A 25890-nucleotide genomic window follows, 5' to 3' on the forward strand; every position below is an offset into this window, starting at 1 on the left:
AGCAAGGTGGATTGCACGCTTTTAGGAGGCAGCAACAGACTTGACCTCCGCAGCTGCAGATTCTGAAGTTGGCTGCAGCCCAAGTTATTTTAAGCATAAATCATGAAATATTACATTATTTTAACATACCCCTAAATATCACACTAGCTGCTTAGGATATATATTTATTGTATGGTAAGTTTCATATAAGATTCTCTGAAGTTTTGTGGCTCTGCTTGGGCTAAAACATGACACACACAACACAGAGTAAGCACTAATTTCCTTTGTGTTCGATATATAGTGCGCTGGGCCTAACTACTCCCTCCCTTGTGAAGGTGCCATCAAGAAAAAGTTCCTTGTATGGAACAATCAGTGTCCTTAGATCTATCATCAAAAGTTGTGGCAAAAGTACCTTCAATAACATAAAAGGAAAGTCAAACTCTGTAAGCCCTACACAGTATAAAACTATATAGCGTGGATTGGTGGCATCAGATAGATTGTGGATTTATATTTATCTCCCAGGGGAAAAAGTGATTGAAAACACTTTTCTCTTGGAGGTATGTGAAAATATGCAGGCATTTTGCATCTTTTTTTGTTGCAGTTGTGGTGTGACAGCATGCTCGCGGGGTGGGATTCATTGCAATAGCAGGGGCTGCATACTGCACATTTCCTATTTAAACAGCAATGTCTGTTTAAATTTTTCAGCACCCCTTGTAAGTTGTTTTGGACTGAAATGCTTCCTCTCTCGCTCAGCCCTGCCTTTCTGGTTTTGATATACTGTGGATTCCCTCTCCATGCTAGTCTCCACAGTGCTACTAATGGCTGGATCTGGGCCCGAAGTGTTTAACTTTGCAGGTATGGGAACCAGTAAATGGAACATTAAATCTCATCCTAATGTGGACTGGTCCAGTGTGATAAGCAGATGAACCATGTACTCCTGGGGTATACAACTTTGTATACACCATGTTGGCCTTTCTTTAGTATTGCTGCCACTTACTTTAGTACTGTTATATTACCAATCAGAGCAGGGCCATATGGGACTCCTATGAATGCCTCGGGACCCTACCCTGTCTATTTCTGGTCCGCCATCTGCCACTGATTTACATGGCATGTATGAAAGTCCACGATACCCAAAGTACAATGTTACACAGGGCAAAAACTGTATTAAAAGAACATTATTAAGGTTATACAAGTCAGGAAATGCAAGCTTTTCTTGTGTCTCCTTGAACATCAATGTGGTGCACCGAATAGGGCAGGGGTCCTGTGGAAAAAACCAGTATGTGGTCATGTAATTAAAGACTACACATGCCCAGGAGGAGAATACTCAAGGTTACATGTGCAACCATAAACCTGGGATTTCTTAACTTTTGAGTGCTTGACTTTACCACCTAAATAATCTTCCTTTAACATAGTGTGTGTTGATGTAATTTCCTAGGGTGTGTGTGGTTGTGTGGTGTCTTTAAAATCAAGAACTCGTTACATATCACACCCCCAAGGAGGTGACATCCATGTTGTTTCTTTCATGATGATAACAACAAATGCTCAGAAATTCGAACGCAAACCTTACATTTCCCCTTTCAGACACTTTGAAATGCTCCAGACCATTCTGAGGACTCTGTTTCTTCACTGAAATGTCTGCACCAAGTAACCCAGGCATAATACTGAACTGCTGCAGCTGTATGGGGCCTGCAAATGACATATCCCCCCACGGTTTCCCCATCGTCCCAATCCTAGGAGTCAATTTTAATGCATCTTCCAGATCTTCCATGGTCCTGTCCAAGTCTGGGACATCTGTGAATGAAATACTTGCCCAGTACAGAGCAGTCAGCTTCTAAGCTACCATGTGAGACAGAGACAGGCTTATCATTCACTACCTAGCAGGGCTGTAGTAAGAGTCATAAGCTGTTTAGCATTCTGTAAAATGGGGGTGTGATTCCCGTGGACAGATTTAGAAGAGCTGCAGTAAAATTCTGTTTCTCATTGAGAGGAAATATATACCATATGTACTCGCATTTAAGCCGAGGCTTTATTTACTGATGCTGAAAACTACCAAAAAATAAGTGATTTGCATATGACCAAACCCCTCTGTCTACCACCTCCTAACAAAAGTCGCCTCATGCCCCTGGCAGTTTGCTAGAGGCTTATCCATGGCCCTCAGTCCTGCCTTGGGACTCACCAACCTCCTAGGGCTTTGCCTGGCCCAATTACTCACCTTTTTGTTTCTTGCTTATTTGTCCATGTGATAACTGGATTACCAGAATTGTCACACGAGTCAAGCCTCTTCATTAGACTGTCCATACCGGTCTTAGGGCCAGAGCATCCCCACTGGTTGTGTGAGCATAGATCCACTGTACCTGCTCTTGGGGTGCATAGAAGGGGGAAGGTTCCAGCTGTGCTGCATCATTCTCCCCCTTCCCTGACCTCATGGGTCCCCAGGATCGTGGGAATGAGGGTCGAGGTGCAAGGGGAGAAGAACAGGGAAAACACCATTAACTCTCACTGGAAATGCCCTATCTTCTCATGGCTGCTACTGCTCAGTCCTAGAGGGATTCTCAGGTAGCAGCATGGCTTCTGCAGGCAGGAGCATTCTACCTGAAGAAGAGGGGCTGGCGAGGGGCCGGCAGGGCACCTGCAGAAGATGTATCTCCCTAGAGATGCCTCTGTACCCTCAGACAGTGTTTTCTAATGGCACTTTCTGCATAGAGAGAACCTGGGAGAAAAAATTAAAGCACCTTCTGGGGTTTGTTTCATATTAGCACTGTGATCATCTTGACGTTTTCCATCTCCATTTAAGGAATGAATTAAGACTCATCATATCTTGGGGGTCTTTTTTGTACTCTGTGTTTAATATAACCTTCCTTATTATATTTATCTTGTTCCTTATGCTCCAGTCTTTCATTTATTACATTACTTTGAAGATGTTGGCAGTGACTGGGCGTCCCTGTAAACTCTTTTAGCAAAGCTGAATTACATTTACAAGAGATCTTTAATGTGTTTAAGTCTTTGGTTCCTTTATGTTTTTATATGGTTACCAGTCTGGCTTTCAGTTTGTGGCTTGGACTGAAAACAGGAAAGCTGGAGCTTTGCTTACTCTTTACAGCACATTTATAAAATTCACAAAGAAATGAAAAGTTTGCCCACACCAACGCTTTTATAATGCTGAGAAAGGAGCTATTTTATTCTCCATTATTAGTTTTTTTTAAAAAAAGGAGGTATAATAATTGCATCCTCTGGCACCTTTCATTTGAGCCTTATGGAGGGTTTTATAATAACAAAGTCTCGCAAATACATGTTGTTGTTCCCATTTTACAGATGGGAAAACTGAAACAATAAGGTTGTGATTTGCTTGGTGTCACACAGCAAGTCAGTGACAGGGCAAAGGACACAACCTAGGACCCCACATGCCAGCAGAACAATTATTTTGCTAAATGACTTAGCATTGACAACGTTAGCTTTCAGGATGAGTGAAGATTCTCCAGTGTCCCGTGGGCCTTGTTACAGCATGGCACTGCATCATGAAGTTGTGCCCCGGTGTCATTCTAGAACAGCAGAATCTCATGGGGTGGACATCTACATTATTAAGAACAAATTTTCCCTGCAAGATGTGTCAAGATTAATGAGAACCACGTGTTTTTAGTTCCTGGGGGGTGATGTATCCACTTTTCCTTGGCTAGAACGAAACTAACCATGCTGTTAAGGTCTTTGAGACTGATAGTTTGGGAGGAAACAGGGAAAAAGTGGGAGCGTCCTGATGGATTTTAGCTCCTCCCAGCTGTTAAGGTGCATGGTCCTGTTCAACTTCTCAGGTGCTATAAGCTTGGCCAAAGGAAATTCTGGAATTTAGGTTTTGGCTCAGATTCCCTTTCCTCCTCATTTTGCCTATCCTATCATCTGTGAACCACTGTCCTTCATTTCTCCATTGTCCAGTGGGAATAAGTTTGCAGCAGAGGTTGGTGAAAAGACCAGTTTATGTCTGACATGGAAGCTTGATGGACTAAATACGTTCTACCACAAGAATGTATAATTTATTCTTGTTTCAATGTGTTTAAAAAAAAATTCAACATGAGAGAAAAAAGGAAGAAAAACACCAAAAAAGGATGTGAAAATATATTCCTTTCAAGCCAAAAAATACCAACTCCATGACATCTTTTTCTGTGGGGAAACTCATTTTCCTAGAGCATCTCGATAAATTCTGGTTTTATCAGTTTAACATAAAACCCAGCAATTTATTTAAGCTTCACTTGCTTGCAGAAATTTCATCCACTAAAAACATCAAGATTGTTTTTTTTTCCCACTTAAAAAGAAAAAAAAATACAGTGTCATGGCTGAGATTATAGAAGATACAGTTGAATGTACCGCTTGCCTGTTGAGTTACCGTTTGATTGCTCTCTATAGATTTCTGCGTGAGTTACCTGCATTTGCAGTCTGTGGGGAGGAGAGAGTAGCTGCTGTGGGCAGAGAATAGGTGGGTAGGAGTGGGGAGGGGGTGGAACCTTGCAGAGGCAGATTAAGATTTATTGGGGCCCTGGGCACAAAGAACATTTGGCCCCCTACACCCTGGTGGCCCAGGGATGCTGGAACGGGGGGAACCACAGGGGCCATGGCCCCCCACTTTTAAAATGGGCATAGTAGCCTCAGGCAGGTGTGGATCAATGACAGCAGGGGCTGCACTTCGTGGCGGGGGAGCTGATAAAGTGATAAGGCTGCTCCTCGGCCCCCAGCCAAGGGCAGGTGGAAGGTCCAGGGCTCCCCACAACAACCCAGGCTTGCTGGATGGTTCTTACCATGGCCCAGTTCTAGCTTCTGGCCTGGCCGGGGGCGGGGCCTCAAGGGGCAGGGCCACAGTTCCAGTGCTGGTGGGCCCCCCTCTCCCCACTTCTACACAGGTTCCGGTTTTCCTGCAGGAGCCCCCAAATTGCCCCGGGCCCAGTAGGCCCGTGTATTAATCCGCCACTGCTGCCCTGCTCTCACCCACTGCGCTGGGCCTCGCAGCTGAGCTGTTGCAAAGGGGGAACTAAGTCGTTCCAGGTATACAGCTGGAGCTCCTTGCTTCTTCCCTGGAGCAAAGGGGGAAGCAGAGACCAATTGTGACTCTTTGAGGAATCTTAGAAAGGAATATTTGTAATATTTTTGGCATTTTCACTGTAGCACTTTAGTGAAGATGCTACTATGCTGACGGAAGAGTTTCTCCCATTGGCGTAGTTAATCCACCTCTGCAAGAGGCAGAAGACACTCTCCCATCGACATACCGCTGTCTACACCTGAGATTAGGTCGGTATAACTGTGGCACTCAGGGATGTGGATTTTTCACACCCCTGAGTGACATTGTTATACTGGTGTAAGTTTGTAGTGTAGACTTGGCCTTGGCCGAGGTCAGTGCAGCAAATTTGTGGCTGAGCCGAGAGTGGAACGCAAATCTTCTGACTCCTTGTCTTCTGCATGGGGCACTAGACCATGTTTCCACTCCATGCTATCGTATTATACCATAGTCCCACCCATATTCCTAAACCTCTCTTTTTATGTATTCCCTTTGCAGGTAAAATCCTGTTCCGGAGGAGTCATATTCGAGATGTAGCTGTGAAGAGACTGAAGCCCATTGATGAATATTGCAGGGTAAGAACTTTATCTTCACAGAAGAATGAGTATTGTAGGATTACGGATGGAAAACTATGCCAGGTGATCAATCAGAGATACCCATGACTAGCAGACAGTGCAGCGCTGGAAATATCCCGCTATTGCCATTAGAGAGTTTGAGCTGGCTAAATCAGACTTGCAGAGCCTGTCCCCGGGAAGGGTCTGCTTGGAAAAATTGGGAAGTGAAAAAGGAGAGGAAAAAGGTGAACTGAGAATTGCCCTTCCTAGAACATCAGCAGGTAAGGAGGGGGCAGTGTACTTGAGCACAGAGGAGCCTTTGACCTACAGGATCCTCAGACAAAACTACTGTAGAGTAGTGCCAAAGATGGGAGAGTTTTGCTTCGGGGAGCTTCTTTTACCAGCATGGTGCCCCGTGTGTCCAGTGTTGCAGAAGACCTTTAACAGCAGTATACATTACATTACATGTCGAGAATCTTACTATCAGATAAGGGATTCTGTGGAAACAGCGCTCTTCATCTTAGCCTCAAACTCTGGTCTGAGCTCTGGTTCTGCCAGACAAAATTCCTCTGCCTGTCTGGTCCTGGTACAATTCCTGCATTAGGAATCCTCTTGTGTTTTACCATTATAGACAGAGGTAACGCAGCCCAGGGAGCCCAAAAGAGTTGAAGATAGCCCTCTTGAGGACTCCTGAGCTAAAAGATGCAGCCATGTGCGCCCAGGCTGAAGCAGGCCCATCACAGGCACAGATACACCTAGCCAATGGTATAAAAGCCATGAACCTAGTTTCACCTCTCAGAGCATTTCAAAGAGATGTGGTCAGCAATTAAATTCACTGGAGCTGAACCCTGGAAGTTGTCCTAGTGTACATGATGGGTGATTCAGAGGGGGGAGCAGAGTAGTAAATATGGCATTTGCTAAGTCCTATCTGCCCACCAGTTCAATAATATCCCAATTAGACCAGGTTTTGCTTTGCAGGAAGCTAGAGATAAATGATTTACTACTTTTTCTAATTGTGTTTCCAATAACGAGTGAAGCCCTGGAAAATACGTTGCAGGGAGGAGCAGTGCATTGACAAGTGGAGGGTGGGTTTGGTGACCTAGTCTGCCTCTTCCATCCCTGATTTTGCGATTTGTTGATAATTAATCTTCTGACACTAAATTAAAAGGTATTTCTGAGCAAGACTGGTGTGCTGGTTTTAAGGTGGGATCAGCCATGTCAACCAAAGTGCATAATCTAAACCCCAGACTTCGTCTTTTATTTCCTGTGATTTTTTTCCCTTTTAAGAAAACTAGACGGGCAGGCGGAGGAGAAAAATATATATTTTCAAAGATGCTTCCTGTCAGGTATTTGCTTATGCAAATTGGGTGCAGATCACTGGAGACCATAGAGCCTGAGGCATGTGGAAAGGGAGCAGACATTCTGCTAAATTGAAGTCCTTGTCATCTGAATCATCCAGTCCAGAAAACTGGGGAAAAAAGTCTTATCTCATGAGATCAGGCTTTTTATGCAACAATTAATGCAGTGTCTGACTAATAGCGGCCTAATAGCTATCTTTAAAAATGTGTGCTTGTACTGTATTCCCAGCCTTATTTGTTCAGAAAGGAACTGCATGAGACACATGCCGTAAGAAATAATGTCATGGGTTCACCAAACAGGCATGCCATGTAGAAGGCAGTAGTTTATGCCAGGGAGTGCAGACATGACCTCTGACCGTGATGAACTGGAAGCTGGTTATCTGGGCCGCCGTTGTCTGAGAAGCAGACATACCAGTCCCAGGTTAGGGTTACATCACCGGTCATGTCTGAGGAGTCTATTACAGTGACTGTTGCAATTATCATTAGGCCTGAAGTGGCTATCACTGCCACTAGCCATCCTTTTCATTTTGTATTTTCTCTCATGGAGAAGTCCATTCAGACCGTCACTAGCTTTTAGTTGAGCACAATGAACCTCCTTCATTTCCAGCAGGCTTCTCATTAATGCTAGACCAGATTTGAATCACTAATGGGCAAATTTCAAGCTATGGCTCAGTTTGGGGAAGCTTGGAAGCTTCTCCAAAGAGAGGCTAGTTTAATTTATTGATTGATTAATGGTGCTCTTTGCCTCAGTCTTTTACATTAATCTAAAAATGACCAAAATTCATTAAAATATGCAGAGCCTGCCACTAAAACAGTCTGCAGGTCACTGACAAGCTTGATCAGAAATGTTCATCTTACACCCTGCCCTGAAGATCACCAGACCCAGTCGTAGGCTAAGCCAGATCAACGCTACCACTTGCATTAGATTCTTCTCCCCCAGTCACTGGTAGCAAGAGTGACACATTTCAGAGTAGCAGCCATGTTAGTCTGTATTCGCAAAAAGAAAAGGAGGACTTGCGGCACCTTAGAGACTAACCAATTTATTTGAGCATAAGCTTTCGTGAGCTACAGCTCACTTCATCGGATGCAGAGGGACACAGTGGTTAGTCAGTCTGTTGGCTGGCAGGACAGCAACACGGTGGTTCATGAATCCCACAGCAGGACCTAGGGATAGAGGCCCAAGGAAGTAACTGGGTGCCAGACCACATAGGGCTTTACAGATTTTAACCAGCACCTTTGCCGAACTTTTTGAGTCTGCAAAGCTCACAAGAACAGCGTTCTTTTAAAATTTCCTCCTACTTCCTGCCTCCATTCATACAAGGAATGGCTGTCTTATGTTGTTTCACAGCTTCCACTTCCAGACCATGGAAGTCCAGAGGTGTTTGAAAATAATAATGAAAAGCAAACATTTTGAGCCTCAAAAGTTCATTAGAGTTTTTGGACAAAGGTTTGGGGAGGGAAGGAGAGATTCTTGTTAGGTCCTAGCTGGGGTAAAATCCTGGCCCCTTTGAAATCAATGAGAATGTTGCCAGTGACTTCAATGGGGGCAAGTATTTCATGCCTGGTTCTTATTAAGACCTAGACTTCAGGAGTATTTTTATCAGTGTAAGGGGTTTGTATATGATCTATGTAATCCTGAATGTTCGCCCAATCACAACCTTTGAATTCCCCAGTATGAAATTGACCAGGAATGTTAGGCCGCTGTGAATCAGGAGCATAACAACTAGGAAGCATACAGTTGATGCAGGGAAGGGGAAAGAGGTTGTGGATAAAACAGTATTAACAAATATTAACTGTTTCCTCCCCAGCAGCAATTATTGATACATATGTTTTCCACAGGCTTCAGTGAAATTAGGATCTAGCCCCACAACTTCAGAAGTGTTAACTCCTTTATATCTTTCTTCCTTTCTCACTGCATGTATTGATTTTAAAAGTTGTCCCAAACTACACAGCAACAAAATAAAACATGGAGACATAAAACATAAAACATTTCACTGAGTTGAGTCCTCCATTGTGCAAAGAATTATGCACTACTTAAGTCCCACTTTAGCCCCCAAAATAGCTTACATGGGATTCAGTTGGAGCACAAACAGGGATGAAGTTCACCTTTTGTGAACTAAAAATTAGGATGCGACTGAATCTTGAGTCTTGAAAGGGGATGATGTAGGGTTGCGATTGCGTGAAACTGTCACGGAGGACTTTTGACCCGGGGTATTAAAATCAATAAATACGACAAAGTGCCTAGCTCTATGACGGCTGCTTGCAGCTGCTGCATCACTGAAATCAGTAGCACTTCTAGCGTGAGTAAGGAGGGCAGGCTCAGACCCAGAGTTCAGGCTGATTGTTGCCAGATGAGCTTTACTCCTCCTTATCACCTGTCCTGGAAAGCAGAAGTTCAGAAAAGCCCTGGCAAATGTGTGATAAGAATGCTGCAGCTTCTTTTGTTTTTATCATTTGGACTTGCAAGCTGTCTCTTTCTGAGCGGGCGGGTTTGCACGTTTGAGATGTGGGGTCTGATATTTTTCAACAGACGCAGAAACAATGAAAGGCAGACAAAGCATGTCTGAGCATTTGTGTGGAGCCGTTGCAGCGCAGGGAGGTCTGTAAAATGTACTATGTCAGTCCCCAGAGTGCATACCTTATGAACTTGAGAACACTGGACTCCCACCCTGCCCACTACCAAGGAGACCTCCCAAGGACTCTGGATATTTCACTGTTTTATTACAGCTCAGGGAAATAGCTGCACTGTGATAATTAAGCCAATATTTGGCACAGCAGTAAGAAGCATTTAAGAAGCAGTGAAAAGGGGAGGGGGCAGAGAGGGGAATATTTTCAGTGCTTTTTCTCATCTCTGAACATAAACTGCAGCACTCTGAATGTGTTGCTGGTTAATTTAGAAAGTAATCTAACAGACCAGGCAAACTCTGCCTGTAAATATTTGTTGCCCACTGGAATTGATATCTCTGGATGATTTCCCTCTTACCCATAGACTTTCAATTACTTTAGTGTGAATTACGCGCCTCTGGGCTCATCTGAACCAGTTTCCTTCTTGCATCTGAAGATCTTTTGCCAATTTAAAATAAAGAGCAACTTCATATTCTTGCTCTGCCAGGGGGAGGGGGCGCATTTTATTTAATAAGACTTCTAAACTTTGATGGCCAAAATGCATCTCTTGGTAAGCATGTGTCCAATACATACTGTGTCTTATGCATGGAATGACCTCTGAGTTGTGGTTCACAAAACCACCATGCTGTCCTTGCTCAACCCCCTTTGAAAAACTCAGACCAACATTTTCAGACTTGGAGTTGCCAATTTAGGAAAGTATTCTTGTTCAGGACAGCACTTAAGCATGTGCATAAGTCACATTGACTTAAGCACGTGCTTAACAGGTATGTGCTTTAGTGCTGACCTGACTAGGAATGGGTTTAAGTAAGCAGTAAGTACTTTTCCAAATTGAGGACTTAAATCTCATATTTTCACACCTAAATAAAAGTGGGTGATTTCAGAGGGGCTGAATACTGGCAGCTCCAAGTGAGAAAAATTTGATCCTGCTTGTTGCACATGTTGTGAGATCATAATTAAAAAAAGAAAATTTCCTTCCTCTAGATTTCCCAGGCCATCCTCTCTGCTCTATGTCAGTCTTTTAGGCCATGATTCTGCCGAGACTTACACATATGAGTCTTTATGTTTGTGTCTACTACAGAACCAAATGAGCACCAAATGAAAAATTAATAATAATTAGCGCTGATCAAAAATGTGTCATATTTTCATGAAAAAATTCAAAATTTATCTTTTTTTTTTTTTCAAAAAATTTTAAAAATCAGAAAATTTAGACTAGGTCTACTGCTGTCTTTTATGAGTATACATACCATATGAGTTCTTGACTTTGCTATTTTAATGTTCTTTTCATGCAATTTTATTGTGTGTAATTTTCTCAGCTTTTAAAAAAGCACACTGAAAAAACAAAAACGTAATTGTGTGGAATCATATTGACACTCATGTGGGTCATCATTTGAGTTGGAACCATTAGATCCACAGCACAGATATCTGCCTTTTGAGCTAACAGAGCAACTCAATACAGCTCTTGTCCCTTCTGCATTCAAGCCCAGTAGCTTCCACTCCATGCTGCCTGGAAACCAGCAGGGGGAGTATTGAAAGCGCAGTTCTCCTCTGAGTTCAGCAGCCCCTGGCTGCCAGGAGCCGCAATTGCAAGGAAAGTCCTGATCAGTCCCCTGGAGTGCCAGATTGGAGCATGCTCAGTGGCTTTACGGGGATGGTGCATACGCAGTACATTTGGCATTTAGGAACTCTGCAAGGATGGAGCATGCTCGGTGCAGATGGAATCACTGGAGAATTTAGTTGCCACACTTTAAGAAGTCTCTACTGAGCATGTGCCAATGGCAATTTTTCAGAGGCATGTAGCTTGGACAAATTTGGGTGAATTTTCACAGGGATGCAAAAGGTACATTCCTGGCACAAGGGCAACCACCTTGCCAAAGTCCAAGACCCTGCTCTGAAACATGGGGCCGGTAGAAGTTTTGAATGAAATAGTGTTAAGCACTTTTTTTTATCATGGCAAAACCTCCACCTAATTCTGAGAAACAGCTGGACTCTTTTTCCTGAAACTTTCCAGAAAAATTCAGCCTAAGGCAGACACCCAGCATGGAAAATTTCAGCCTGAACAATTTAAGATTGAAAAATTATAAGAAATTGAAAACAGGCTCTTCTAATGGGAAGTGCTGAGCAGTCTTAAGTATATGCAACACTACCAGCTGCACCTATAATATGCCTTTGTATTCATACATGTATATACATACATACCCACATCTGTATACCAATGTCTGTAATACACATCTGTGTGTATCTTTGTAAGTATATGTGTCTATACACACACATGCATATATGTATACAAAACCACGCTCATGTTCACACACATACAGGCACGTTCTGGCCGTAACACACACTCTCCATCCTGTGGTTCGTTTGCGGTTTTTGCATTATGTTGAATTGCACTTTCTGTGCTGGCAGACAATAAGCTCCCATGGGCATGGATCTGTTCTTTGTTTTACACACTCTATCTAACATACAGCACCATGCAAGCGGATGGCACCATGTAAATAGTAACGTTTGCCAAAAGCCTTTATAACTAAAGATTGACTGGATATGAACTGGCAAATGTTGCATCACTTCTAATACGCTTTCTGATATTGGCTATTGTTCTGTGAGTTTTCTCTGGAAACTGCATTCTACCGAGAAAATTGCATGTTGAAATAAAGCCATAAACACCTTTTTCTGAAGGCATATGGATGGCTATGTGCGTGCGGTATGAGTTGCACATTACTGCTTTAAATACTCAGCACGGTTAAACATGTTATTGCTGATACTATTCTGCAAGTGTGAAAAACTGAATTCCATGTGTTAGCATTTTTATCTTTCATCTTTCCTGTGCAAATCCTTTACCTGTTTGGGATGATTGCTGCTTCTAATTATGTATTTTACCCCCATTTCCAACTCCTTGCCACTTCCCAGTTGTTTTCATGCCCTTGCCATCTGTTTTCCTCTTTCTTTCCCTATCTTGAACTCCCTCCTTTCCTTGACCCTGTCCTGCAGTCCTTCCTTTGCTCTGTTGTATCTTTGCCCTGGGACTTACTCTCTTCTTCAAACTGTGGGAATCTTTCCTATTGCCATCTAAATGTGACATTGCCTCCTCAGTATGCTCTTTGTTAACTGTGTTGAATCTCATTAGACTTGTGTAGCTAATGGTTGGTGCATTGTATGTTTGCCTAAGGGAGCTCTGTATGGGGCAGAACAATGTGTGGCCAGTGCTGCTGTAGCCTCCCAGGCCCCAGCGGCCCCATCTACACATAGCTTTCACACCCTCTTAGTATTTCCCAGCCGCAGTGTCTTCCAGGAGCTATTACATGGGTCCAGATCCTACAGCCTTTGTGCATCCCCAAATCCTACTGATTTCTGTAGGCGTTTTGGGTGTTAAAACAAGCGCAGGATCAGAGCTATAGTTTCGAAAACTAACAGAAACTGACTGTCGGTGGGGCTTCTGCTCCAGAGTCATTGAGGTGCTTTTGAAATGTCCCGCCTAAGTGTAGGCAGGGCCAGTGATTTTCTTTGTGGATGACCCAAGATTTCCCAAAATAGGGACATAAATTTGGGAGTGAGATTTTCAGAATCACCTAAATGACTTGAGCACAAATCCTATTGAAAGTCAATGGGCCTTGTGCCCCTAAGTCACTTAGCCCATTTGAAAATCCACCTCATGTCCTACTTCCATGGTTAGGCTGCACAGCAGCAGCTCCCGTGGACCTGAAAGCCACTTATGTAGGTTCCTTGTGTTAGGCACTCTGTGATAGGCTGGGCTCTTTTTAGGTTACATTGAGTGTTTTCATACATTCTGCCTTCTCCCCACCCCCCATCCTTCTTATGATGGGGGCACTCAGTCTCGAAGTGTTTCAGAAGAGTGTGGAAAGATCTGGCTTGTTTCTGAAGATGAGGTATGGCTTGGCCCCCGGTCAGGGCTTATCTTCAAACCTGCCAGGCTGCGGACAGCTTGTATGTGGTCTGATGAGCCCTTGTGGGCAGCAGAGGTTCACAAGCTGTCCTCCTGTCAGCGGCTCTGTTACAAGAGTCAGCTGACTGTGGTGTGCAGTAGCTTTTCTCCTGGTTGCCACCCCTTCCTGTGACACACACTCCCTTTTAAGCTCATTTGCTCCAAATGGAGCAGGCTCTGCAGCTGTGTCTGTCCAGTACCGGTTCAGCCCAGAGGCCATCGTTAGCCTTTTCCTGATTGGGATGGGGGTGTGCCCCATCACACCTCCAAGTTTGAAAATGTTGTCCTGTATGACAGTCCCTTCAGGAAAGCGCCACTCTGGACTTGCAGGGCCAAGTGACACTTGGGGATTTCTGTTTATTGTTAATGATACTTAGCGCTTACCCTGCTCAGTCCTGCAATACTAAAGTCTGTGGAAGCTGCACTATTAACTCCAAGGGTCGCAAGGTCAAGCCCATAAACAACAATAATTTTTCAAAACAAAGTACAGACATTAAATAACTAAGTCTTGCAGCACCCCAGCAAAATAAACGTTTCTCTCCCTCTTCCAAATATGGGTAGCCAGTTTGCATAGCTCCTCTGAATTTGGTCTAAAGAGGTTAAGTGACTTGCCCAGGGTCAAAAAGGAGTCAGTGGCAGAGACAGCACTAGCTCTCAGGACTCCATTCCCTTGCTCAGTCCACTAAATCAAGTCACCTCTCCTTCTGCTTGAAGACTGAAGTTGAATGAAATGTGCTTTAACCTTGTGTTTATGTGTCTTCTTCATTATGTTCATTGTGTTGTGAAATCCAATGACATTTCTTGTACTCTTATGCTTCTCCCTCCCCCATTGGGTAGAATCCAATTTCAAAATTCTACAGTTACTGCTGTTCCTGGGCCGGAATTGTGTCTTCTGGATGATGGTTCTGATTTGCCATATATATGTGTTTGTTTATATGCAACGAGGACAAAACTCACACAACTTATATAATTCCCCTACGTATAATGTGCCTCAAGCAGAATAAAGCAAAACCTAGACTCTTAAGAAGACTTGAATTTGAATTTCAGACCTCTTCAAGTCAGGGATACATGTACTGTAGCTGGAGAATTCAGGGGACAGAAATGCAGTATTAAGACATTAAGTTTTAAATTTTCAGCTGTTCCTCCCCCACTGCAATTATATGGAAACAAATTCCAGTGCTTTTAGAAGTTTGGTTAGATGTAGAACAACACAGCTAACTGACTTGCACTGCCATGTCTTTTTGTTTTAGATGTGTGTCTGACTAAGATAAATCAGATCTATCGCGAGGCTAGTCAAACCCAGTTCACCCAGCCATATCCATGATTTAGTACTAGTGCGATTTTTCATCTGTCTTTCAAGATTGCCTGGAAGGGAGTTCAGGTCTTTTGCCCTATTTTCAACTGACTTAAGAGCCAGGCAGTCTCATTCTGTTGTACAGGTTTACAATGCCTCTAAGAAGCTTTGTCTATATTTAACTGTTCACGTAGCCTACTTCCAATGTGCCTTAGCAAAGGAGAGGGTTAATCCCAGCCCACTCTTCCCCTTATGCTGTTCACTTCCCTCTGTTAATCTCTGAATCACGTGCAAATCCAAGCACTGATCTGATTCTTTCTTCTCTGCTGCCTCTCACATTTTAGATGAATATTTGACCTTCTCTGACAGAACCAAGCCATGGAACCTAGAGAGCACATACCTAAGACATTTTTGGCTTTTACATGATGTGCTTGTCTCATCTATTTGAATGCTTAGTTTCCAATAGATTTAAAAATAATTGATGTTATCCCCAAAATTGCATTTATTATTGTTGAGTGCAATGTGCACTGCATATCGGTACCTTACAGAGTGCATTAATATGCTGTACTTAGCCAGGATACATTGCAGTGAAGACTCCTTTGTACTGCAGAAAAATCCTCTCTGCCTGTCTTTCCAACCAATTAATCACTTTCTTTCCTGTTAACTTGCAAGGAAACTCATTGGCAAGTCCTGCATTCACTACTGATACTCCATAAAGGAGAGGGTTTATGGAGCAAATTACTCCACTATATTCGTGAGTTTTGAATTTGTAGTTTACGTATTTATTATTATTGTTGTTATTTTATTATGTATTTATACTTAGCGGCCATGGCCCCATTGTTCTAGGCGCTGTGCAAACACAACAATGAGACGGTCCCTGCCCTGAAGAGTTTACACTATAACTAGGATGGATTTGCACATGAAGAGCTAGAGCGGAATTTTGCCCCATGTGTCCAAAACCAAAGCAGCCATCCCCAAGCCCCTCTGCTTGTTTAGGCACACAACATAACCCATTTGCACTAACACGTGCCACACCCTTTCTTTTCAGGGAAGCACCTTGGCATGATGCTTTTCTTGTTTATTGCCTCTGCTCTTCTATCATTCTATTGACAGGATCCAGAATTTTGCATTGTTCCCTTTCTTGCCTCTTGGTTGTATATTTAAGGATCAGTTTCTAAACTTGATTTCGCTAAACACTTTCCTCTCCCCTCCCTCCTTTCTTTTACAGGCACTCGTCAGGCTTCCTCCTCACATTTCACAGTGTGATGAAGTCTTTAGGTTCTTTGAGGCTCGACCAGAGGACATTAACCCTCCGAAAGAGTAAGTGTCATATTTGATTTCCAGCACCACACGGTGCTTTTGTTTGCACGGAAGGAAGCCGAAGGTCATTCTGGTTTATTACTTCCAGTGGATGTGAGAACAGCGTTCTAAGTTTTCAAATGCTACCTGGGAAATGGCCTTGTAATTAGGTAAAAATAAGCCAGAATGGGGGGTGGGGCTGCGGGGTTCAAACAACCCCAAACACAAGTCTTGCCTCCATTCCTCAGGAAGCTCCCTTCCCACTTTTTCATTGTTTCTTGCTGATAATTCTAATAAGAGAACTTTTCCCAGTTTGTTGGTTTTAACTTGCCTGTTATCACCAAGGAGTCATTAAGCTCCTGAAAGCATTGTCTCAGCAGCAGATGGAAATCCTGCCACTTAAGAGATTGACTCATAATTAGCAGCTGCCTCTTTAACTGTACTCCTTCCTGAAGATATTTAGTTATTTTACTGGAGTATGAGTGTGATCCTGAACCAAAATTGTCTCCGGAGAGTTTATTTGCTGGAAGCAGGAAGCCAAAGCAAAGGTTGAGGGCAAAGCTTAGGTGAGAGATAAAACAGAGTCATAACTTTTACCTTGGATTGATTGATGGACAGATTGATTCAAACAGAGACCTGGCCAAGGATCTGAGAACTAGTACATTTTATTTAACCTAATGAGATGCTAATTCCTCCTGAAAAAACATTGACAATTGTATTTACTAACAATGCTGCTGCTCTAGCTGATATTTCCTCTTCCCCCGTTCTCAGTGCCCCAACACACCCACACTTTGTATTACTCGTGATATTTGCCTGCTAAAAACATCTTGACCCCATCCACATTGGGCCTCAAACCTGTTTGCTGCATTGATTGTAAACCGTGCCGGACTAATTTGGTTTCAACACTGTTTGCATGGCCATTGTGGATAGGGCCAAAACATGTTTAGAGCCATTTGGGTTTTAAACCAGTTCAACCAATGTGGAGCCTGATCCAAAGCCGACTCAAGTCAATGGGAGTTTTTGCATTGGCTCCACTAGGCTTTTGTTCAGGCCCATAGTTCCCAGCCCAGTGTCGAAGGGTGGGAGATGTACTTTAAGGGCCTCATTTTCAAAGCAATGTCTCCGTTTGTACACATGCAACTATGCCTGCGTGCGGAAATGCTAGAATTTGCACTCACACTAACCGTGCATAGTCTTTTCTTTTTCTTCAGATTTATAATCTGAGAGCTGAAAAAAGAGTAAACCTGTCTCTTCAGCTCGGCCTCTTCAGGAGAATTTCTGAGGCGACTATTAAAAAAGCCACGCTTGTAAGTTCACTGCTTCGCTCGGCACTGCAAAGTTATTTTAAAAAGTAGGAGGACATGTCCAAGTTAAGGGGCTCATTGCACTTTGAACTTACTGTCTGGCACAACAGTCCTCCAAGAACCTGAATTGGCTTTACAAACATTAACTAACTGTAAAACATCTCTAGAAGGCTGGAAAACGTTGTCCCCATTTTACAGGTAGAGAAACTGAGGCACAGAGAAGCAACGTGAGTTGCTTAGGGTCACAGAAGAAGCCAACGATGGCTTGAAATAGAACCCAGGAATCCTAATTAGACCACACCCCTATCTACTTGAGGTACTGATATAGTCCACATCACCGTAGCATCTGAGTGCCCCACAGTCTTTAATGTTTCCCTACAAGGGAGGGCAGAGCTACTAGCCTCTCTGTGCATCAGTTCTCCATTTGTAAAAGGTAAGTGACTTGTTCAAGGACACACAGGATGCCTATGGTGGAGCAAGGATTAAACCCTGGTCTTCCAAGTTCCAGGCTAGTACTCTAAGCACTGCACAATCCTTCCTTCCTTCCTACAGCTCTTCTACAGCCTTTGCCAGTCTGAATGTTCAGACAGTCCGAGCAGTTATCTTTGATCCCATTTTCTTTAAACCTCCTTCCACTCTCCCAGAGACAAAAGACTTGAAAGTTTCCCAGCTCAGTACTTGTATCTTATTCCGACTTGATAATGAATGTGGTTTATTTCATTGGAAAGTATAGAGAAAAGCCTGATTAAATCTCATTTTGCTAATGTTTGCGAGACGTTAATCTAGCCAGGTTTAAATAAATCCTACCTCGTCTTCTGTAAGCAAACAGATCTTAGGGAAGGTGTCTAAGGTTTCTGCTGGGAGCTCTTCACAAAAGATGTATTGTTGAAATGGAAGATTAGCCCCTACAAAACCGCAATGTAGAAGCCAATGGCAATAGCTCAGTATTTTTCTTCGTTGAGGGGAGGGGAAGGGGAGGAGGTCTAGGGTTTGCAGGACTGCTGTGTAGGGTCTGTGCAAAGGGCATCTCAGCAGAGAACCTGAACCTGAGCAGTCAGTGTGCAAAAGAGCAGAAAGAACAGTAAAAATCCTGGATTTATCCTCTCGGCCTGCTTCTGTACCAGGCCCTTCAATTGTCTTCTTCAGAAACAAGGTGGGGCACTGTCTGAGCTCTTGGAGTTAAATTCTACTCCTAATTACACTCATAAAACCCAGCCAGGTTATTGGGGTTATGCAGGTGTAAATGAGGGCAGAATTCGGAGCATGATATAAAAAATTCATTTTTTCCCTTCAGTTGGTTCCTCTGGTCTTCAGTGTAGATACTGGTCACAATTTTAATTTGTATGTAAACTATACGCAAAAAACAATGCTAAAAGAATAGGTGTCAAGTCAAATATTCAAAAGGTTGGAAATGCCAGAAAGATGGGTGTCTGTGTAACCTGAATTTATTCCCCTTGCATATGCTCTGCATCACAGTCTTTTATTTCGTGATCATATCCTATTTTTTCCACAAGACCCCTGCCTCATTCAGTGAAAGTCAATGAGACTTAGGCATGACTTAGTGTTTAAGGGCCAGATTTTTAAAGTTATTTAGTTGCCTAACTCTATTGCTTTAAATGCGAGTCAGGTGCCTAAATACCTTTATTCTGGCCTAAATTCTGGCCTTAAGTCACTTTTGAGAATATAACTCAGGCTCCTAAGTCACTCCTAAGTAGGTGTTTTGGAAAAAATTGCCTCTAATCTCTTATGTCACTCCATTGACTTAAATGGCATCTGGATTTCACCTTAGTTTCTTAAATTACTTAGGTGCTTTTGAAAATGTTGCCCAATATGTCTGTTTCCCGATCTCTCCTTAGAACTCTTAGTCTGACATTCCTTCACCCCCTTGTTTATTGCCTTCCCTTTCTGGGTTATGTCTCCTTTCCTTTACGAGCTCCCTGGGGCAGTCAGCTGCAATGAGCCGTGCACTCCTGTGGTACGCATTATAACGATGTTTATTTGATGTGATTTTTAGAAGTGCTGAGCACCTGGAAATCCTACTGCAGACAATGGTAGATGCTGGTGCTAAGCAGCTCTGAGACAGTCAGGCCCATTACCCTTTGCATGAAGCAGTTTGACCCGAGCTCCCTGTTTTGTTTTACTGTTCCATGTTTTCAGTGACCTCCCAAAGTTTTTGAGCCCTGTGTCCATGGGAATAAGGTATCTCCATCAGCTCTCTTGACCCCCTGCCATACTTCTGAAAACTTCTATGAGGCTTAAAGGCAAATGGCTTGGAAAGTGCCATAGGGATAGTATCAGAACAGGACAACATAGTCCCCAGAGTGCCATCCTATCAAGCTCAGTTAGGACGCATGAGCGCTAACGTTATAACTGAGTCAAGAGCCTTTTACAACAGGGTTCCTTTCTGCAGTATAGACGGGGTCTTCCTTGTGTTCTGTAACAGAACACAATTAAGGCTCCATCTACACTGCAAAACTTAATAGTGCTGTAACAACGCCCCCATACCAGGGTTATACCTGTAGTGAAAACAGGTCCTTAGTAGCGTTCACTCGTGCAAATGCTGATGACAGCGCTAACACATAAAGCAGAGCATAGAGCTGCATTCCCAACATTCCTTACAAAGCATGAGGGTTTGCTACTGCACATGAACTGTTGCATGGGGGGAAAGGACCTTTGAACTGTAGTTTTTGTCAGATAAGGAAATAAGGAGGCAGTTTTAACTATTTATATTTGAAGTGTATATATTGGGCAAACTTGCTGTGCCTGCAAAAACAGATGTAACAAATATTTAGGTGTGCTAATGACTGTGCCCAATAAATTGTAGCGTTTTGAATCAGTACTGTAGTATTTGTTTTGTATTAAAGAGGAAGGCACATATTTGCTTTTCATCATCCTAAATGAATGAAATGTTGCTCATCTGAATACCACTCACCCCATAACTGGTTGCTTCAGCTGCTGCTGATAAATAACGAATCCAGAAATGGATTAATTTTAGGCTAGCTTTTGCAATTTGAGTTCAAAGCTGAATTTAGGCAAGGGTCCATCCTAGACAAGAACAAAATCTCCAAGAGATTTTTGTACCCAAAATAACAGAAGTCTGAAGAGAGCAAATGACCTTGCAATAATTCTGCTATCTTGCATGGTAGTAATCACATATGATCAGCTACTTTTGTGAGTTTTCTGCCAGCTTGAACATGCTCTTCACAGGAGAGTTCAACCCCTTCTGGTCTGGATTCAACATAGAGGGCAGGTTCTGTTCTGAAAAACATACTCCAGCCCAGAAATTCTAATAGGCTTGAATTACAGCTTTCTATTTTGGCCAACCTATAACAACAACAATAATAAAAAAAATAATATTTTGAACTCATAGCAAAATTTCTTATCTAAGAATCTTTTGATAATGGTAAAGGGCTTTACAAACAGTACACAAATCCAGGAGAGCTTGAAATATATTAAGTAGTAGACAATATAATTTTAAGGGAGGGTTGAAATGTATAACCTACTCAATAACTAACGTTCATGTAATAAAGTACTGAGGCACAATAGTGAGGTACATACTCATGAGCTTTATTGATCATGTCTGTATTGCATAATGCAGCATTCAAACTCCCGAAGTCCAACGCTGTAGATCTCAGAGCGTCGATTCCGGCTGTAGTGTAGACCCGCCTTAAGATACTTGAGAATAGTGTATTTAGGCTTTTATCAACTCATAGTTTCAAGATCTTTGATAAGGTTTCACTTAGAAGATTATCTAAAGTAAATTATCACAATGAAGGGGATGACTGTGTCTCTTTGATTTAAAAAAAAAAAAAAAAAGGAAATAGCCAATGTCTTACGGGGGCTCTTCAGTGTTTGTCTCACATGGGATTTACTATCTTGTTTACAGTGTATAAATGATTTGGATTAGAACATCCAATATAAAATTATGAAGTTTGCTGCTGACTGCAGGATAATGCAACTTATACTGAGAGAAGATTTAAATCTTTTAGTTACTGGGTCAGTAAATGAAAAATGGAATCAAATGTAAATAAACATCAAATAATAAACCTGGAAGAAACGAGGACACATATTAAATGGAATAGGTACAACAGCAAAAAACCCCAAAACAACAAAAAAAGTGGGGGGAGGCGGGTGGGGAGAGAGAAAGGTACATTGGATAAGTGACTGTATCAACAGAGGAATAGCAGACATTATCACTGTTATCATAGGTGCTGGAACTATGGGTGCTGGGGGTGCTAACACACCCCCTGGCTTGAAGTGGTTTCCATTATAAACAGGGTTTACAATTTGGTTCAAGGGTTCTCAGCACCCCTGACTGGTATTGTTCAACCAAGTGGTTACACACATGTTGACTGTTGCATTCAGATCTGCTCATGCTTTCATAGCAAAGACATGACTGTCCCAGAAGAAGGTATAGTATAAGTGTATATTGGAGCAAGGATAATTTTTATGCTTGATACTTAGGACTGGGAGCTCAGAGATCTGGGGTGAAACTGGCCCCGCTGAAGTCAGTGGGAGTTTTGCCATGGTCTTCACTGGGGCCAGGATTTCACCACTAGAGTCCCTTTCAAGCTGTGCCACTCGCTCACTCTGTGACCTTCAGCAGGTCATTTCACAGCTCCATGCCTCAGTTTCCCCAACTATCAATTGGGGATCATAATTCTTATCTATCTCACAGGGCCTTCTTAAGACTGAATTCCTTAATGTTTGTACCTGTTGATACAACTTGGAAATTTAGGCAGAACTGCTTCACTCAAAGAATAGAATGACATCCCACAAGGAAAGCCCAGACTACACCACTCACCATCAATGCTCGTATTCCAGTGCCGTTATGAAATAGCCTGTCCTCCGGAGGGCATTCTTGGTATCGACATGCAAAGATCCAACAACCCAGCTTCCAAATTGCTTTATCCTGCATTGCTTTTGGAAATGGATTTGGGTTGCTTAGGTCTGGTGTGCTATAATGGCCACGAGATGGACTCTGCTCTCAGTTACACTGGAGTAAATCTGAAGTCACAGAGTAACTGAGATAAGAATCTGGCCCAGATATGTTTATCCCTCATCAGTAGTGCAGCAAACTGGCCCGCTGGGTACGTTGTGTGACCCAAAACATAACAATAGTATGAAGGTTAGTAAATCTATAACATTTATGAGTATAAATGAGTTTGAGACAACTAGGTTTTTTTTGTGGCGGAGGGGATGGAAGAGGTCCGGTGAGAAAGCAGAGAAGTGGAGTTTCAGAGAAACCTGAAGAACAGTCTTGTTGGTTCAAATGGCTTTTCCCTGTTCAACAGATTTTTAGTCACATCCTTAAAGAAACAATCCGTGCTGATAATCTGCCGATGCCTTTTCCTAGAATATAAAGTGACAGTGTAATAGTTTTACTTTGTGCTTAACTTCAGAATTCATGTGTAGTTGAGTGGCTAAAGCAAGGGATTTGGACAAGCCACTTAACCCCTTCTTGCCTCTTTTTACCCATTTGTAATATAAATGCCATTATACTGTTTCACAGGGTGTTCTGAGGCTTAATTCATATTTGCAAAGTGCTTTCAGATCCTTATATAAAAGGTGCTATGCTGCAATGTAAATCTAGGGATTAGCAATCATAATACTTCTTAAAAATTATCTGCTAATCCTGGAAGAAATATTACCTCTAAAACCTGTCAAGAGAGTATGTTCTGTCAGTTCTCTTTGTGTCTGAAACCAGCTGAGAAGGCAAAGGGTAGAATTTACTGAGGAAGCAATAGAGAAAATGGGGGATAATGAGGACTGGAAAGGAACTAAAATAGCTGGATTCAAAGCTCATCAAAATCAAGGTGCAAAACCACCCAAGCAGGTTTTCACATTGAGAAACATGTTTGGCATTCATTACCCTCAAACCAACACTTCCTGAAATATTTTATCCAGCTAAAAGAGGCTGCAAGGTCTTCTAAAATCTTCCTTCAAAGTCAGTGAAACAGGTTTATAGTGGGAGAACTGAACAGCAGGAGAACAACGTTAGGTGCATTTCAAGGGCCCTATGGTTAAAGCACAGGAACAGGGACAATAATTCTTATGTGGAGCAGAGGGTATTGAGAAGGCTTAATCCATTACTATTGATAAAGCACTTAGCAATCTTTGGATGGAAGGCTTTAGAGAAGTGCCAGTAATTTTTCCTTACACTTTAGGATAAGCCTGGAATGAAGGGGAAGTGAGAGTGGTGGGAACTTCCTAGCCTGATCTGACTTTGTGTAGCTAGGTGAACCCCTGCTAGGGTGTTAATTACACCTGTTGCATTCCTGTCTCTGTTAGATAGAACATATCACGCATTAATTCATGATCTGCCAGGCAGGAGGTGGTAGGTTGAATTTTTCTTTCACAAATGTAGCAGCATTTAATGTCATTGATTTACCAGCCTTCCCCCGCCCCCCTCATAGAATCATAAAATCATAGAATCATAGCACCGGAAGGGACCTCGAGAGGTGATCTAGTCCAGTCCCCTGCACTCATGGCAGGACTAAGTATTATCTAGGCCATCCCTGACAGGTGTTTGGAGATTTTTAAGAGCAGGTTAGACAACATCAGAGATTCCACAACCTCCCTAGGCAATTTATTCCAGTGCTTAGCCACCCTGACAGTTAGGAAGTTTTTTCTAATGTTCAACCTAAACCACCCTTGCTGCTATTTAATCCCTGCTTTTCGAAAAACAAGACCAGGCAGGTCAGGTTACTAATGTGTTGTTTAATGGAGAAGAAACCAATTTGCCATTTCCATATCTAAATTAATGTTACTGGAATATTGTTGAGTGAAGCTCATTTCCCACTTTTGGAAGAGCGGGGGCTGTGGACAGACATTTTCAGTGGGGCGTTTGCTTATGAGTGTGATGGATGACCCACATGTGCTGAATGGAGTCAGATGAAGATTGTATATTCTTTAAGCTGTCGTTGATATATTGCTGGGTAGCATGTCTGGTATTACTTGGCTAGGGATTTCCTATTTTTTTAACGCTTGGGCAGCCTTAACTGTTACACCTCATGGTGTTTCTATGCTGGAGTATATACTGTGACAAAGTTCATCCTCTGCCTTGGTGGGTCTTGCGCTTATTGGCGGATTTGCTCGCCTTGGAACTTCACAGCAGCCCTCAGTTTGGCCATTTTCGTGAACCCACAGTCCAGGTCAACTCCTCCTGTGTCTGACCAGGAGTTGGGAGGTTTGGGGGGAACCAGGGCCCGTCCTCTACTCCGGGTTCCAGCCCAGGGCCCTGTGGAATGCAGCTGTCTAGAGTGCCTCCTGGAACAGCTGTGAGACAGCTACAACTCCCTGGGCTACTTCCCCATGGCCTCCTCCCAACACCTTCTTTATCCTCACCATAGGACCTTCCTCCTGGTGTCTGATAATGCTTGTACTCCTCAGTCCTCCAACAGTTCGCATTCTCACTCTCAGCTCCTAGCGCCTCTTGCTCCCAGCTCTTTACACGCGCACCACAAACTGAAGTGAGCTCCTTTTTAAACCCAGGTGCCCTGATTAGCCTGCCTTAATTGATTCTAACAGCTTCTTGATTGGCTGCAGGTGTTCTAATCAGCCTGTCTGTCTTCATTATCTCCAGAAGGTTCCTGATTGTTCTGTTACCTTACCCATGGAAAAGGGACCTACTTAACCTGGGGCTAATATATCTGCCTTCTATTACTCTCCTGTAGCCATCTGGCCTGACCCTGTAACAATACATATATAAAATATATAATCAAATAGAGAGAGGGCCTGAGTCAAAACCCATTGGAATCAATGTAAATACTCCCGTTGACTTCAAAGGGCTTTGCATCAGGCCTGTGTAGATTATACTGAAGGCACCTGGCCTCTTGGAATCTGAGCTTCCTTCTGCCTAACATTTAGCCCTCAGCGGTCCCCTTCAAAGAGAGGATAAGATGCACTGGGGTAAAGGAGCACCGAATGAAGTTTAAGGCAGGGCAAGGCACCTTTGTCAGCCGTCTGTTCAGAGTTACATTTTGTGATTTAAGTCAGTTAGGCAATTTTTGCTGACACAGCCACAATGACGTTAGTGTATTTGACCATCTGTATGTTTCACACTTAGAACCTCATCGATCGACCCCACTGAAGTTCATGGAAAGATGAGTCTCATTGACTTTTGCACACGTTGGATCGGGCTCTCCATTTTTAAGCTATTTTGTATTTCGACCTGGGGTTAAACGCCTCATGTTGTTAGATTTATTTTAATTGTACTTTCAGCAGTCAGGATAAGAAAAGGATGTTGTCGCCCACAAGAGACATTGGCACAGAGCTGCAGTTTCTTTAGTCAGTGTGCATAGTGCTGTAGCTTCTCTGCCTTTCTGTCTCTCTCAAGATAATGGGGTGCCTGCTAAGGGACTTAAGAATACTGTATGCAAAAGATAACAGACCCCAAACAGTTGGTAGATAACCACTGTCTGGGCTGTTGGAGACATGCTGAAGATCTATTGGTGAAACAGCAGCCACCCTATCCATCTTTTGATTTGTCTGCACGACCGT

The 25890-nt window shown here is 42.9% G+C and overlaps 1 protein-coding gene across 3 annotated transcripts in view; it reads left to right on the top strand.

Annotated features, from left to right (window-relative positions):
- Positions 1-25890, top strand: part of SH3PXD2A (SH3 and PX domains 2A) — a 369953-nt gene that overhangs the window by 148895 nt on the left and 195168 nt on the right. For all 3 annotated transcript variants that reach the window (XM_074959414.1, XM_074959416.1, XM_074959415.1), the window contains exons 4-5: positions 5516-5592; positions 16014-16105. In XM_074959414.1, the coding sequence (XP_074815515.1) occupies positions 5516-5592; positions 16014-16105 (169 nt within the window). The remainder of the gene's footprint in view (positions 1-5515; positions 5593-16013; positions 16106-25890) is intronic.

This window comes from Natator depressus, chromosome 7 (genome assembly GCF_965152275.1).
Source record: "Natator depressus isolate rNatDep1 chromosome 7, rNatDep2.hap1, whole genome shotgun sequence".
NCBI classification, from domain to species: Eukaryota; Metazoa; Chordata; order Testudines; family Cheloniidae; genus Natator; species Natator depressus.